This window comes from Nannospalax galili, unplaced genomic scaffold (assembly GCF_000622305.1).
Source record: "Nannospalax galili isolate Female #2095 unplaced genomic scaffold, S.galili_v1.0 scaffold957, whole genome shotgun sequence".
NCBI lineage: Eukaryota > Metazoa > Chordata > Mammalia > Rodentia > Spalacidae > Nannospalax > Nannospalax galili.
In genome coordinates, this window is record NW_008340047.1 from 1,015,443 (window position 1) to 1,031,511 (window position 16,069).

Consider the following 16,069-nt stretch of genomic DNA (forward strand, 5'->3'; position numbering starts at 1 on the left):
GAACAACCAGTGTTCTTAACCGCTGAGCCATCTCTCCAGACCCTAGGCTTATTATTTTTAATGATGTATATCTGTATGGGGGTTTATGCTCTTGATTTCAGTGCCTACAGAGGCCAGAAGAAGGTGTCAGATTCCCTGGAGCCAGGTTACAGGCAGTTTTAATCCATCCAATGTGGGTCCCTGGAACCAAATCCAGTCCTTTGCAAGAGCAGTAAGCACTCTTAACCACTGAGCCATCTCTCTAGCCCATTATACTTTGTGCGTGTGTGTGTGTGTGTGTGTGTGTGTGTGTGTGAGAGAGAGAGAGAGAGAGAGAGAGAGAGAGAGTCAGAGAACAACCTGTGGTAGTCAGTTCTCTCCTTCCACCTTGTAGGTTCCAGGGACAGAACTAGGGTTGTCAGGCTTGGCGGCAAGTGCCTTTACTGGCTGAACCATCTCACAGGCCCCCAAAATTAAAAACAATTCTTTTTGGATAGCCAGGCTAGGTGGCACACATCTTTGAACCCAGCATTTTGGAGGCAGAGGCAGGTGGATGCCTGTGAGTTCAAGGCCAGTCTAATCTACATTGTGAGTTCCAGACCAGTGAGGCTACATACTGAAAACTTATCTCAAAAAAAGTTCTTTTGGTATACATAAAAATTTAACAAATAGCCAGGCGTGGTGGCGCATGGCTTTAATCCCAGCACTCAGGACACAGAGGCAGGCGGATCTTTGTGAGTTCAAGGCCAGCCTGGTCTACATAGTGAGTTCCAGGTCATCTGGGGATACAGGGAGACCCTGTCTCAAAAAGACCAAAAATAATAAATAAATGAATGAATAAATAAGTAAAAAGTCTAGCCGGGTGTGGTGGCGCACGTCTTTAGTCCCAGCACTTGGGAGCCAGAGGCAGGTGGATCTCTGTGAGTTCAAGGCCAGCCTGGTCTACATAGTGAGTTCCAGGACAGCTGGGGCTACAGAGAGACCCTAGTTCATAAAGAACAAAAAAAAAAAAAACAAAAGTCTTACTTTCTTTATGACTTACTATCAGTAAATATTTGGTTTTTATGTCTATTTTATAAATCTGTATACTGGGTCACATAAAAATTTCTCTGGTGAAAAGGGCTATGAATGGAAAGTTTCAGAAGCCCTTCTGTAAATGGCACCCCCAATCCACAGAGCTATTCCCTCTGTGCACCCTGCCTTTTTCTGTGGTAATGCACTCACAGTTGGTGATTATTTTTCTGTGTCCTTCATGAAATTCCCTAAGGGCAGGTCCCTTAGCACAGCTCACAGCTCTGTCCTTGGGGCCTGGGACACCCAAGGTGCCTGCTGCTCAACTACTCTGTGGGGAATCTCCAGTACTCTCCAGCACACCCCCGCCAGCCTCATAGGTGGAATTTGGCCAGAGTCAGGACTCTGTGTAGAACTGAAGACAGAGACAAGTCACAGTTCGCAAGTACCCTGGGTAGGCAGAGACTAGTCCGTGGGTGGAGGACAAGCTGATTCCCCATCCCTGGCTGTCTGTCTATCCCAACTCTACACTCCAACAATCCAGGCTCTCATTGTCCCTGTATGGATGGGGGGTAGGCAGCTGGCTCCAGCATGGCACAGGTCCCTTCCCACTTTTTCTGATGAGGGTGGGTACAGTTGCTTGGAAGAAAATGTGGAGGACTAAACAGCTCAGTGACCCAGTCCTCTGTCTTGCCATTTGAAAGGAATGAAAGTGGGATTAACCAAAAAACAAAATGCAACCAAAAGCAAAACGAAAACACACTACTGTTTAGAATCTGCCTCAGAAACAGTCACCTTATTGTTCTCTGATTCATAATAATATGAAGGGCTTACCCCAGCTTTGTTCTAAACTCGGACTGGTCTGAGCAGAGGCTGGCCTCTGGGTAGCAGTTTTGCAGCTACTAAAGTGTACTCTCTTCTCACTTGTAGAGTAGCTGCTGTGTGTTGAAGGATCCCCTGTGCACTGGGGAGAAAGGTTTGAATGCAGAAAGGGTTAGGCCAGCACCAACCAAGCATACTGTCCAAGTCCCAAGATCTTAAAACCCTTCAGCTTTTTTTTCTTTGGTTTTGTTTTTTGAGACAGGGTCTCATATAGCCCATGCTGGCCTCAAACGCTGTGTGGGGCTAGAGATGACTCAGTGTTTAAGAGCGCTTGCTGCTCTTCTAGAGGACTCAAGTTCAGTTCCCAGTGCCCATGTCAGATGGCTCACAACCACCTGTAATTCCAGCTCCAGGGGATCCGGTGGCCTCTTCTGGCCTCAGCAGGCACATTCATACATGTACACACACACACACACACACACACACACACACACACACACACAAAACCAAAAGCCTCACTATAATATACAGGATTACACTTTAAAACCTTCCAGACTGGGGCTGGAGAGATGGTTCAGCAGATAAGAACACTGGCTGTTCTTGCAGAAGACCCGGGTTCAAATCCTAGCACCCACGTGGCTGCTAGCAACTGTCTGTAACTACAGCTCCAGGGGATCCAACATCTGCTTCTGTCCTCGGAGGCACTGCACGACATGAGTGCACTTGCCTACATGCACACACATAAAATAAAAATAAAATATAAAAAAAAAACCTTCCAGACTTAGGCTGGGCATGGTTTGAGTGCAAAGCCAGCCAGGACTACAAAGTGAGACCCTGTTTTTTTTGGGGGGGGGGGAGAAAGAGGCAGGTGGGGGTGGTTTGAAGCACTAGCAAGGCAGAGATAAGAGTATCTAACCTGCTACAGGTTCAAGGCCAACCTGGGCTACATAGCTATCTTAAAAAAAAAAAACCCACAAAAATCCAAAGAAAAGAAAGTAGACTCAGCTGATGTGGCTTCAAGACAGGTGTCCCCTTCCTTCCTCGGGGCTCCATGTGCATCTGTCCTGAGCGGCACACTCAGCAAAGAGAGCCCTTTCTGGTAGAGGAGGACCAGGCTGTCCTTCCTTCGTGGTCTATGAGTAGCAGCACTCTAATGCTATCAATTTCAAACAAGATCTCAAGAAATAACAGGTCTTGGGTTGGGCACATGGCTCAGTGATAGTGTTTGCCTAGCATGTATAAGGGCCTGGGTTCAATCTTCAGAATTGCATAAATGGGTGTGGTGGTACACACCTATAATCCCAGCACTCAGGAGGTGGACACAGGTCAGAAATTCATCCTTAGCCGCATATAAAGTTCATGTCCAGCTTCAGCTACATGAGGCCTTGTCTCAAAAAAAAAAAAATCTTGGCAGATTGTTAAATTAGTAAATTAAGATTCCTGACTTGGGGAATTGAACTGCGTTACCTGAGGGGCCTAATCTAGTCATGAGTGGCCTTACAAGAGACAGGTGAGAAGGATATTTTGTACACAGAAGGAGAGTCAGTATGACTCCAGAAGACAGAGCCTCATGATGGCTCACATCTGTAATTCAGGATTTGGGAAACTGAGGCAGGAGGAATTTCAAGAGCTTGAAGCCAGCCTGGGCTACATAATGAGTTCCAGGCTGGCCTGGTCTACAGAGTGAGACCCTAACTCAAAACAAAAAGGAGAAAAAAAGAGACTAGGACCCCAAGAGGCAGCCTGGCCCTAGGACACCCTGATTTGGACTCCCAGAAACTGCTTTTAGGTAGCTGACCCTCCAGAACTAGGAAAGAATAAATTTGTTGTTTTAAGCTACTGAGCTTGTAGTAACTTGTCACAGCAGCCACAGGACAATACAATCACCTATAGAGCCTTATGTGACCTGCCCTGTCCACAGGGGCCAATCTCACTCTCACTTTCTCTACTCAGTCCCAGTAGGGACCTTCTTTTTGTTACTCCAACTGCCTAGCATGGTCCAGCCACAAGGCCTTTGCAAGGACTAAGCTCCTCATCCAGATCCTCTCAAGGGTACTTCCTACTCATGGCTCGGGTCTCTGGACATGTACCTTCTCTGACAGTTCTTCCTTGACCACCCTATCTAAAAACCTCCTCCTGGTGACTCTGTCCCATCCCTGTTTGATTTCAGTCACTATCTGGTTATTTTTCTTCCCTGGTTTATCATCTGTCACTTAGCACATAGTGGGACCCAAGAAAGCCTGGTCTAGCTTGTATATGGTGGTGAATAAATGCATGAAGTGTGCAAACCTCTGTGGCCTGATGTGTGTACACATATGAGGGTTTTGGTGCACACAGAGCTATGAAACCCTATAACACCTCGTTCTTTGGAGTGACCCTCTCCCCTAGCACAGTCCAGGAGCCTTCCACAGGACCTTTCACTTCTGAAACAGCTTGTGGAAGTGATGGACCCTGGACATCCTCTAGAATGGCTGTCTTCTTTTTTTTTTTTACATTTTGTTGTTTTTATTTTATGTGTATGAGTGTATAGCCTGCCTGTACATAAGTGCACCCGTGCCATGCAATGCCCATGGAGGTCAGAAGAGAGCAACGGATTCCCCAGGAACTGGAGTTACAGATGATTGTTAGCTGCCATGTGGGTGCTAGGAACTGAACCCAAGTTTTCTGCAAGAACAACCAGTGTTCTTAACCTCTGTGCCCTGAGTATGCCTTCCAGAACCCTCATGGTAGAAGGAGAATACCAAATGGCCCAAGTTGTCTTCTGACCACACATATGGGTGCCATGTGTGTACTGACCCAATCGCATACACAGACAGAAACACACTCTCTCTCCCTAAATAAACATTTCAAAAAGTGCTTTCCTGATATAATGTATTAAAAAAGAAACTTGGTCTACTGCAAAAACAGTTAGTGCTCTTAAGCAGAGTCATCTCTCCAGTCCCAGGACAGCTAAATTCTATTACTTATTAGCTGCAATACAAAGGATTAAGCCCAGGGTTTTGCGCTTGGCCACCTAGGCTAGGAGGACACAGTACCACTGAGCTCCACCCCCAATCCTTTTCGTAGTTTTAAAATTTGAAACAGTAGCCCAAGAAGTTACCCAGCCTGGTCTTGAACTCACTCTGTAGCCCAGGAAAGCCTTGAACTTTTGATCCTCCTCCTTCAGCCTCCCTAGTAGCTGGAATTCTAGATATATGCCCCTCGGCCAACTTTTTTGGTGAGGAGGGTTTTTTTGTTTTTGTTTTGTGGTGCGTGCGTGTGTGTGTGTGTGTGTGTGTGTGTGTGTGTGTGTGTTTGCTTTTTAAGGCAGGTTCTCAGGTACCCCAGGCTGGCCTCAAACTCACTAAGTAGCCAAGGATAACCACAAACCTCCCGCCTCCCCAGTGTTAGGATTACAGGCATGCCCCACCATGCCCAGTTTTTGTTTGTTTGTTTGAGACAAGGTCCTCCCCTATGGTCCAAGCAAGGCTGGAATTCATTATATAGCCCAGGCTAGTCTGGGATTTGCTGTGATCCCCCTACCTCAACCCCCGAGTGCTGAGATTACAGGCCTAAGTCACCACGTCCTGCTTGCATTATCTGTTTAGAAGTGAACCCTGCCTGCACTTTCCAGAAAGGACTGCCTGCCTCTTCACACCCCAAGTCTGGTTGGACTTCCCCTGGACTCTCAGACTCACTTTCTGCCCAGAGCAGGTCATTACCCGAAGGCACACAGCAACCCCGGGCGCAGGAAAGAGCAGTCCACCGCCGGCCGGGAGCCGCCAGCCTACGCCGACCTCGACGTGGCAGTCCTCGGGGTGTCCTCGGGGAGCCCAGGGTTAAGGGCTGGGCTCGGAGCGGGACCCGGGGCGGGGCCTGCGGGCTGGGCGGGGCGTCGCGTACCTGTCAGCCCTGCTCGCCCGGGATCCCGCGCAACGCCCTTGTCCTCTTCGGGAGCCGCAGCCTGCCAGCAGCGGGGAGCTGGGCCCGAGCGTGGTGGGCGCCGCAAGCCGCCATGGCCGAGTTCCCGTCGAAAGTGAGCACACGGACCAGCAGTCCCGCGCAGGGCGTGGGCGCCTCGGTGTCCGCGCTGCGCCCGGACCTGGGCTTTGTGCGCTCCGGCCTCGGGGCGCTAGCGATGCTGCAGCTGGTGAGCCGGGGTCCCTGCGCCGGGATGGGGAACTCGCCGGGGGCACCCCGGGACGCACGTCCGCGAGGTCGCTTGGAACCTCGCACCTCGGGGCTCCCGAGTGGAATCCCTGAGAGCGCGCTGTGTACGCGGGTGTCGAGGGGACCCGCGCCCCGCCAGGGTGCTCTGTGGGTCCCTCTCCTGCCCTGGCCGCTGGACCCGGCGCCAGGCTTCCTCGGCCGGGCAAAGTCCACCGTCCATCGTTCTGCCCGCTCGAGCCGAGCTGTGCGGCCGCGCTGCTGACCTCCTTGGCTGGGCGGGACAACGCATCGGTGGCTCCGACGCGCTTGCTTGCTCCAGGTCACCTGCCCTACCCGGGGCCAGCCGGTTTGGTCAGCCGGGCGGGTCGAGATCTCACGCCCTGAGCTGCAGAGTGGGATTCGTGGGAGGCCAGAGACCATGAGCCTGCTGTCCCCGGATCTCTGTGCAGACCCCAGCTGAGGCGCCAAGGGATGCCCCTCTCCAGCAGATGCAGCCTGGGGTGTCCGCTGTCTTCCCACGGTACCCTCTTGTGAGGGTCTGGAGGCCTGTGGCTGTCCCCGGAGGAGCGGTCCCTACAAGCAGAGCGCCGGTCCCCTGGCAGAGGCATAGGGTGGCACTGGAGGTGGGCTTGGATCCCTTTTCCGTCACCATCCCCCAAGTGTTCACTTCCTCGGACCCTCGACTTCGGAATTCGAGCCAGGCTGTCAGGTGGTTACAAGGTGCCTCCCACCCTCTGCAGAGACTGCATTTTCCCTGCCCCTCAGGGAGCGGCCTCTTCTACCTGGATCTGCGCTGTGTGAGCCCTCCCTTAGAATCTCCTGCTGGTTCAAAAGACTGATTCTTGGGCTCCACCCCCGGAAAAAATGTGGAAGCATTGCATTTTAAAGTCTTCTCCCCGAGCGGTTTTGATTATTTTTTCGTTTTAGTGAGATTGGGGAGGGGGAACATGACGAATTTAAATTTGCCAGGAGTAGACCCTGACAACCGTGAGTGCTGGGCTCTGGGCTGTCGGGCGGGGGTGTGGGGGTGGGGGGGTGTTTTGTTTTGTTTTGTTTTGTTTTGAGACAGGGTCTCATGTAGCCCAGGTTGGCCTCAGACTCTTTTTGTAGCCAGCTAGCTGTCTTCAAACTCCTTATGTAGCCCAGACTAGCCTTGAACTTCTGATCTTCCTGCCACCAATTGCTGTGATTCTAGACTGATACCACCACATGGGCCTTTCTCTGGGCTCTTTTAAAGATGCACCTGATGCTCGGAGTGGTGGGGCAGGCCTTTAGTCCCAGCACTCTGGAGTCAGAGGCAGGTGGATCTCTGTGAGTTTGAGGCCAGCCTGGTCTACATAAGTGAGTTCCAGGACAGCTGGGGCTACAGGGAGACCCTGACCAAAAAAAAAGAGGCACCTGATGGACAATTTTCGGGCTTCCCTGGTAGCCGAATTGAGTGGCTTGTGTAAGGGACAGAGAGGTCTAGTCTGGTCTGGGAAGGCTTCATTTGGTGGCAGGGGGTGTTGTTTACTTTTGAGCTGGACCTTCTCTGGAGTGGGAGGCTGAGGTAGTGTGGCATGGAGTGGAGACTGTAGATGGGAGAGTTGAGTGGAAGTAGGGCAAATAGCTGACTAGCATAGCAGGAGTTGAAGCATCAGTTTCTGGTAGGGCAAGGAGTCCAGCACCTTCCAAATCTTTGCCACAACTGGGGACTTGTTATGTTAATGGCCTTGGGAGGTTTTGAAGCATAGAGGCCCAGTAACTGGGTAGCTTTGTGCACCCTGAGGGTTAGCCCTTGCTGGGCAGAAGCATGTTACAAGTGAACAATAAGAATTGAAGTAAAGGGTTTGATAAAAGGAATTGGAATAAGAGTCTTGTAGTTTGGAGGGGCATTGTGAGCTCCCTCTGAGGAGCCTTCTGTTCCTGATTTGGGGGACTTCTGTGAGCTCAGTAGCTAGCCCTGAGCACCTGGATCCTCTTGCAGATTTAGATCCTCTTGCAGATGGATTGCAGGACCTGGTTGAGTTCTTTGGTGGAGCTTGGCATCTGGGTATCTAGGCCCTCAAGGATTGGGTGTGAAGAGATGGCTTCCTTCGCCTCCCCGGCTCCCAGGCTTTATTCGCCTTCCCAGTTGGACACTATACCAGTCTACTTGTGTGAGAAGTGGCTTCCTAAGTGGTTTCTGTGGTAACAGACTGCGCCACTGGGTCTAAGATGGGGCACAGGACACAAAGAGGCATCATTACCTGCTGCACAGTTGTTCCCTCAGAGAGGCACACCTGAGGCTCTAGGCCCTTGGCTAGGCTTTTGTCCTCTCATTCTCCACAGGTGAGGAAACAGGCTCACAGGTAGCTCTTTGCCCAAGATCTTGCCACTCACTTCCTGGGGAGTGATTATTCTGACTTTTCTAGCCCCTGCTCTTCAGAGGGTATGGGGGAGGCTCCAGAACCAGGACTTGCCTACCCCTGGGGATTTGGGAAGGCTTCATGGAGGAGGCAGTAACTGAGGAGATGGATGCTCATTGTGCACATCGCCCCTCTGTATTCCAGGGTGTGGAGGTGTTCCTGGAGTGGTGGGCAGGGAGGAAGTGAGAAAACTTCATTAGCATGGAAGAGTCTCTGCAGAACCAGTCTCAGTGTTCAGCATAGATGCCTGATGGTCTTCACTGACCTGTCACTCACTCATCCAACCCATCAGTTCCAGAAAGAACATTAGATGATGATATCACATCATGTAAGGCAGAAGAGTTCATGTATTTCTAACAAGCTGATGGTTTGGAGAGAGGAACTGACTTTAAAAATCAGTAAACAGCATTGCTGTAGCAGGAAGCAGAGCAAGTTGAAAGCTTTGGTTCATTGTTGAGCTTCCTAGTAATGTAAGCAAAAAGAGAAACATGAATTTCTGTAGCTTAGGGCCTCTAAACAAGGAAACAGGAAATTTGACCTAGAGAAAGCTCTCCTAATCATAAAAATCCGGAGTGCTCCATGCTGCTGTCTTTTGTGTAGCAAGGAAATGGAAGACTGCTGCGGAAGGCACGGGTAACTGCTGCTTACGGAGGATTCTAAGGGCTTTAAGTGGAATGAAGTACATGGGGGTGAGGTGCCCATCTCTTTCTAATTTTTTAAAGACCCTAAAAGCAAAGGATGATCTTACATGGGGTTTCTGGGATGAGTACACAGGCACATGACCAGAGTCAAGGCTGGAGAAGGAAGATGACTTCAGGAAGGGTAGCCCAGTAAGGACTTTGGGAGAGGATTTCCTGGCAGAGGTGAACTCTTTGGGGTCTGTTAGATGGGTGGGGTGATAAAAAGTTTCCAGCAGGGCATGGTGACACACACCTTAATTCCAGTGTTCCAGTGCTTGGAAGGTTAAAGAAGGAGCATCTTGAGTTTGAGGCCAGCCTGAGCTACATAGTGAGACCTTGTTTCAGAAAAAAAAACAAAGAACCAAAGAAGGAAAGGGATTCAGAAGAGTCCATAACTTTCAAAAAGCCTCTGTCTGTATAATGGGAGGACTGAGGGAATGAGGCCCCTGGTACTGGGTGCCTTTCTATCCTACCTCCTGGATTCCAGGTGGCCACGAAGTTCTGTTTGCAGACTAATCACAGTGATCTGGGGCATCTTCTAGAACTGTGACTGAATTATAGGCCTGAAAGCAGAAAGGTTCAAATCTGGCCTGTGCCTCTTCTGACTTGGGATTCTGGGAAGTTCCTGATTCCCCAACTTCATGGCCTTGTCTGTATAGTGGTGATGGTGGTATTTCAAGTATGGGACATGGTGCCTGCCAAGGGCTTAGGCTGGAGCATGTTGGAATGAAGGCAAGTTTCACTGGGCCCTGAAGATCCTAGGGCTTTCAGGCAAGCTTGAATACTACTGGGGTCAAGGAGCTCAGCCCCTCAAGGTATCCTCCATCCTTAGGCTCTTGGAAGTATGAGGAAGTTCTTCCTGCTGATCCTGGCTCTGTCTCCAGTCCCAGCAGGCAGGCTGGCTTCTCCATGGCAAGGCCCGAAAGTCAGGTCTGACTTCCAAGAAGGGGCTGCTGGGTTGTTGAGGTTGAAAAGGTGAGCTGGTATTATTGGGATGGTCGTCCTGGGGAGTCTGGGGACCTTCTTAGCCCTGACATTCCAGGTCCTTTGGTAACCTCAGCGGTGCCTGCAGGTTCCTGTGTCAGAGCCACAAGTGCCCTGCATGGTTAACTCCCACCATACACTCACTGGTAGACAAGAGCATGGCAGGTTTGGGAATGCATTTGTAATTACCTAATGAGTATATTAATATATTCTCCTTAGAAACAAAAACCCACAGCCAAACATAGTGGTGCACACCTTTAATCCTAGCAGTCGGGAGGCAGAGGCAGGCAGATCTCTGTGAGTTCAAGGCCTGCCTGGTCTATACAGGGAGATGCTGACTCAAAAATACCAATATATATGGCTCAGTGGTTAAAAGCACCGGCTGCTCTTGCAGAGGACCCAGATTCCTTTCCCAACACCTACATGGTGGCTAACCTTTTGTAACTCCAGTTCCAGGGAATCTGATGCCATCTTCTGGCCTCCACAGGCATTGCACACACAGGTGCACTTACATACATGGAGGCAAAACATCATACACATTTAAAAAAAAAACAAAAAATAACTCTATAGGTGTGGTGGTGCATGCATGTAATCTTAGCATTCAGGAGACTGAGATAAGAGGACTGCTGCAAGCTCAAGCCCAGCAGGCTACATAGTGAGATCTTATCGAAATAAATACATAAATACATGAATACACAAATACACAAACAGCTCTAAAGTTATCCTTAGTCACCAGCCCTTGCCCTCGAAGGGGAGTTATTTTGGAGTGTTTTTCAATTCCCTTTCCCTCCTTTCTAAAAAAAAAAATCGCCAGGCGTGGTGGCATACGCCTTTAATCCCAGCACTCAGGCGGATCTCTGTGAGTTCAAGGCCAGCCTGGTCTCCAATGCGAATCCAGGCCAGCTGGGGCTACAGGGAAACCCTGTCTCAAAAAGACCCCCCCTCAAAAAAGAGATTTATTATTGATTCTGGTTTAGTTCTTTAAAATCACTGTTGGCCGACCAAGCAATAATTTTCCTTACTGCCTGGAAAAATACTATCATTAAATTTGGAAAATAGATGGTAGCAGTTTGAAAAAAAAGTTCCTAAACACTTGTGACATTTTATCTTTGGCCCTTTATTTAGAGTGGGAATAGTGGAGGAAGTTAGACATGGGTGCCAATATTGCTCACAGTTGGTGAAATCCAAATACTTCATTAGGGAGCCATTAATTATAATGTTCTTCTGTAGGATTTCTGAAGAAAACACAGTTCCTGATAGTACATACACAGGGTGCTGCAGCCCCAGCTGTCCTGGAACTCACTATGTAGACCAGGCTGGCCTCGAACTCACAGAGATCTGACTGCTTCTGCCTTCCTGAGTGCTGAGATTAAAGGCGTGTGCCACCACGCCTAGCTAACATTTTAAAAAACAGTGATGGGGCCCAGCGTGATGGCTGCAGGGAGACCCTGTCTCAAAAAGGCCAAAAATAAAAAAAAGAAAAAAGAAAACAAAAACCAGTGATGGTTTAAGGCTAATGATGGCTCAGCATGTATAGCATGCATTGGCTACCAAGCCTGACAACCTGAGTTTGATCTCCAGGACCCATGTGGTAGAAGGAGAGAGTTATCCTCTGACCTTCACATGTGCACTGTGGCACGTGCATGCACACAAAATAAAATGAATAAAATGCAATTTTGAAAGCCAGCGATGGTTTTATTGTCTATCTGGTATTCAGCAGGTTGCATTCGAGTTTTCGTATGCCATCCGTTCTTGGCAGTTGTGGGTTGTCCGTACATAGCATCTTTGTAAATACTATGTTCTACATAGTATCACCAGTTCATCAGCCTGTTCCTCATTTTTTCATTGACTAACCATTGTTTTTTGTTTTTTGTTTTTTTTGGTGTTTTTGAGACAGAGTCTCCTTGTAGCCCCAACTGGCCTGGAACTCACTATGTAGACCAGGCTGGCCTCCAACTCACAGAGATCCGCCTGCCTCTGCCTCCAAGTGCTGTATTTAAAGGCGTGCACCACCACGCCTGGCAACCATTATAATTTTTAAAATATTCTATTTATTATTTTTATTTTATGTGTATGAGTATATTGTCTGCCTGTATGCAAGTGCACCCGTGTCGTGCAATGACAGCAGAGGTCAGAAGAGGGCATCAAATTCCCCTGAAAATGGTGTTATGGATGGTTGTTAGCTAGCCTTTGGGTGCAGGGAATCAAACCTAGGTAGACTACAAGAATAGCATGTGTCTTAACTGCTGAGCCATCGCTCCAGTCACCTAACCATTGTGTTTGTTTTTTGGTCTTTTTGAGACAGGGCCTCCCTGTAGCCCTAGCTGACCTGGAACTTACTATGTAGACCAAGCTGGCCTTGAACTCACAGAGAGCAACCTGCCTCTGCCTTGAGTGCTGGGATCAAAAAGGCATAAGCCACCACACCAAGCAAACCTTTTTTTTTTTTTTTTTTTGGTCTTTTTGAGACAAGGTCTCCCTGTAGCCCCAGTTAGTCTGGAACTTGCTACGTAGACTGGGCTGGCCTTGAACTCACAGAGATCTGCCTGTCTCTGCCTCCTGAGTGCTGGGATTAAAAACCATTGTATTTTTAAAAATTGCTTTGTTCTTTAAAAAAATTAGACATACAGGCAAACATCTCAGTGGTACAAAGAGTAACAGGTAAAATGTGGTCTTTCTCACATCCTGTCAGCCCCCAGCTGCCCGTTGCAGGCAGCCAAGGACTGCATGTGTACTAGGGCAGGCTCATCCAGGGGCATGTATGTCTGCACAGTTCCCAAACCTCACTTAAAAGCCTCCTGCAGAGAAAAAGTGCCTTGCCAGGCCACGCCCACACCTCACAATGGCATTTCCTAGATCAGAGCTCATGAGGCTGTGTCCATCCCTGGTTTTCTCAAACCTTTATTTTCATAATCTTCATTTTATTTTTTGTGGTGTTGGAAGTTAGACCTCCGGATCTCTCACAGACAAGGCAAGTGCTTTACTGCTGAACCATACCCTATAGATTCTTCTTTTTTTGGGGGGGTCTTTTTGAGACAGGGTTTCCCTGTAGCCCCAGCTGTCCTGGATTCACCATGGAAACCAGGCTGGCCTCGAACTCACAGAGATCTGCCTGCCTCTGCCTCCCAGGTGCTGGGATTAAAGGTGTGCGCCACCACGATTTTCAGGCATGGTTTTAATGTTATTACAAAGCAATTTTGAAATATAATACAGAATACAGGACACACACAGTTAGATCATAGGACAAAGCAATTTATAAGGAAGTGAATAAATTGCTTTGGGAAGACTGAATTTACAAAGTATTTCCTACAGAACATCTAAAACAATATTGATCATCTTTAGACCCCCATCCCCACTGGCACCCTCCCATAACCCCCCACTAGAACCCATATACTCCATCATCCCTGTTAAGGCCCACTGTGTTGTCAATGTCTCCAGCCGTTCCCCAGTGCAAGTCAGTCCACTGACTCTAGTCAGCCTGTCTAGAGTCCCTTGTTTTAGGAAGATCAGCTCTTCTTCATCTAGTAACAATCAGTTGCCAATATTCCTTTAGATAAGATTGGAGCTTGCTGCTCATTTTCCCACTTCTATGCTGGATTATTGTCTGCCTGAGTTTGCATGGGACTTGTATATGCTGACACCATTGCCATAGAATCATATGAGTAGGTTCCTGGAGCTTGTAAGACTCGGTTTCCATATGGTCATGCATCTCCTCCCTGGGTCTTGCAATCTTTCTGCCCGCCTGGTCCCTGAGCCTTGGGTGGGTGAAGTTTAATAAAGGGGTCCTGTCCAAGGACCATTATTCAGCAGACTCTTGATCTCTACACTTTGATCATTTGTGACTTTTTATGTTCCTGGCCCTCCGCTGCATGAGGGAGCTTCATTATTGAGAACTGAGATATTCAATAGTGGCCTCTTCTTTATCCCTGTTCTATGTTCCATGAGCCTTAGGTGTAGAGATTGCATTGTAGTTGTGTCCCTTAGGCCTGGACAATTCATAGACAATGTCTGTGTGTGACCAGTTGTAAGTTCTTCATTTTTAAAATCTAGGTAATGGATTTACAGTGCTCAAGAATAAAATAGAAACTGGGTGTGGTGGCACATACTTGCAATCCCAGCACTGGGGAGGTTGGAGCAGGAGGACCAGGAGTTCAAGCCTAGCCTGGGTTACACAGAGAAACCATGTCCCAGAAAAGAATAAAATAGAAGAGTGAAGTGGGAAGTCTCTTTGTTGGAGCTGGCAGCGTTCGCCTTGCCTGTTCGCCCTGCCTGTTCGCCCTGCCTGCTGTTTCCCATAAGCTGTTTTAAGACCTTCTTTCTATTTTCCTTTCTTGTGTTTCTTTCTTTCTTTTGTTTGTTTGTTTGCCTCCTGAGTGCTGGGATTAAAGGTGTGCACCACCATGCCTGGCGTTTTTTTTTTTAATATTTCATTAATTTTATGTGTATGAGTGTATTGCCTGCATGTAGGTGAGTGTACACGTGTCGTGCAATGCCGCGGTCAGAAGAGGGCTTTGGATTCCCCTGGAACTGGAGTTAAGAACGGTTCGTAGCTGCCATGTGGGTGCTGGGAATCGAACCCGGGTCTTCTGCAAGAGCAGTCAGTGCTCTTAACCACGGAGCCATCTCTCCAGCCCCATCTTTTCTTGTGTTTTTATGGTGTGTGTGTGTGTGTGTGTGTGTGTGTGTGTGTGTGTGTGTACACATGTGGCCCAAGGTTGATGTCAGAAATGTTCCTTGATCGCACCTTATTTTTATTTTTGAGGCAATTTCTCTTAATCAAACCCAGAAACCACTGATGCAGCTAATAGTCTGGTTGCTCCACCATCTCCACCTTCCTAGGCTGGAATTTCAGGTGAGCTGCTGCACCAACCAGACATTTACATGGGTTTTGGGGGTCCAAACACTGGTCTTCTTGCTTGTATGTAAGCACTTTAACTGCCAACCCGTTTCCTTATTATTATTTATTTATTTGTTTATTTATTTATTTAGTGTGTATTAGGTGCCTGTGTGCCTTGGTGTGTGTGTGTGGAGGTCAAAAGTCAAAAGTCAGGTGTTGGTTCTCTCCTTCCACCTTGTAGGTTCCTGGGATCGAACTCAGGTTGTCAGGCTTGCTCCTTTACCCACTTAGGCATCTCTCTGGCCCCAGACCTTTTTGTTTCTCTTTTTTAAAAAAATATTTATTCTTTTTAGCCGGGCATGGTGGCGCACGCCTTTAATCCCAGCGCTTGGGAGGCAGAGGCAGGTGGATCTCTGTGAGTTCAAGGCCAGCCTGGTCTACATAGCAAGTTCCAGGCCAGCTGGGGCTACAGGGAGACCCTGTCTCAAAAAGACCAAAAAATTTTTTTATTATTTTTATTTTATGTGTTTGAGTGTGTTGCCTGCATGTGTATAAGTGCACCTGTGTCATGCAAGTCCCATGGAAGTCAGAAGAAAGTGGAGCTAGAGTTATGGACAGTTGCTAGCCTCCTTGTGGGTGCTGGGAATTGAACCTGGGTCCTCTGCGAGAGCAGGCAGTGCTCTTAAACTGCTGAGCCATCTCTTCAACCCCCCTTTTGGTTTCTTTATAAAATGTATTTATTATTGTTGGGTGACTGGGGGGATCGCATGCCACATAGGTAGGTCAGAAGACAACTTTATGGAGTTGGTGCTCTCCTACTTTTATGTGGGTTCTGGGGATCAAACTCAGGTCCCCAGGCTTAAGTGGCAAGCACCTTTACCTGCTGAGACCATCTTACCAGCCCAAGACATTATTATTATTATTATTATTATTATTTTGGTCTTTTTTTTGAGACAGGGTCTCCCAGTAGTCCCAGCTGGCCTGGAACTCACAATATAAACCAGGCTGGCCTTGAACTCACAAGAGATCCGCCTGCCTCTGCCTCCCGAGTGCTGGGATTAAAGGCGTGTGCCACCATGCCCAGCATGACTTTATTTTTTAAGGTGATGTTTGCAATGCAAGTAGAGTCCCACCTCCCTACTCTGGGTGCCTTTACGAATTTCCCGTTCATGCCAGGTAAAGTGACTTGAGGTCTTTTTATCTGAGTGCAGAGCGCACAC

General features: G+C 48.4%; 1 protein-coding gene across 1 annotated transcript in view; it reads left to right on the top strand.

Annotated features, from left to right (window-relative positions):
* The first annotated feature begins 5,735 nt into the window (after nucleotides 1-5,735).
* The window catches only part of Pllp (plasmolipin), a 28,614-nt gene continuing 18,280 nt past the window's right edge, over nucleotides 5,736-16,069 (top strand). Inside the window, exon 1 of the mRNA XM_008834902.2 lies at nucleotides 5,736-5,941. Within this exon, the coding sequence (XP_008833124.1) occupies nucleotides 5,807-5,941 (135 nt within the window). The 5' untranslated portion in view covers nucleotides 5,736-5,806. The remainder of the gene's footprint in view (nucleotides 5,942-16,069) is intronic.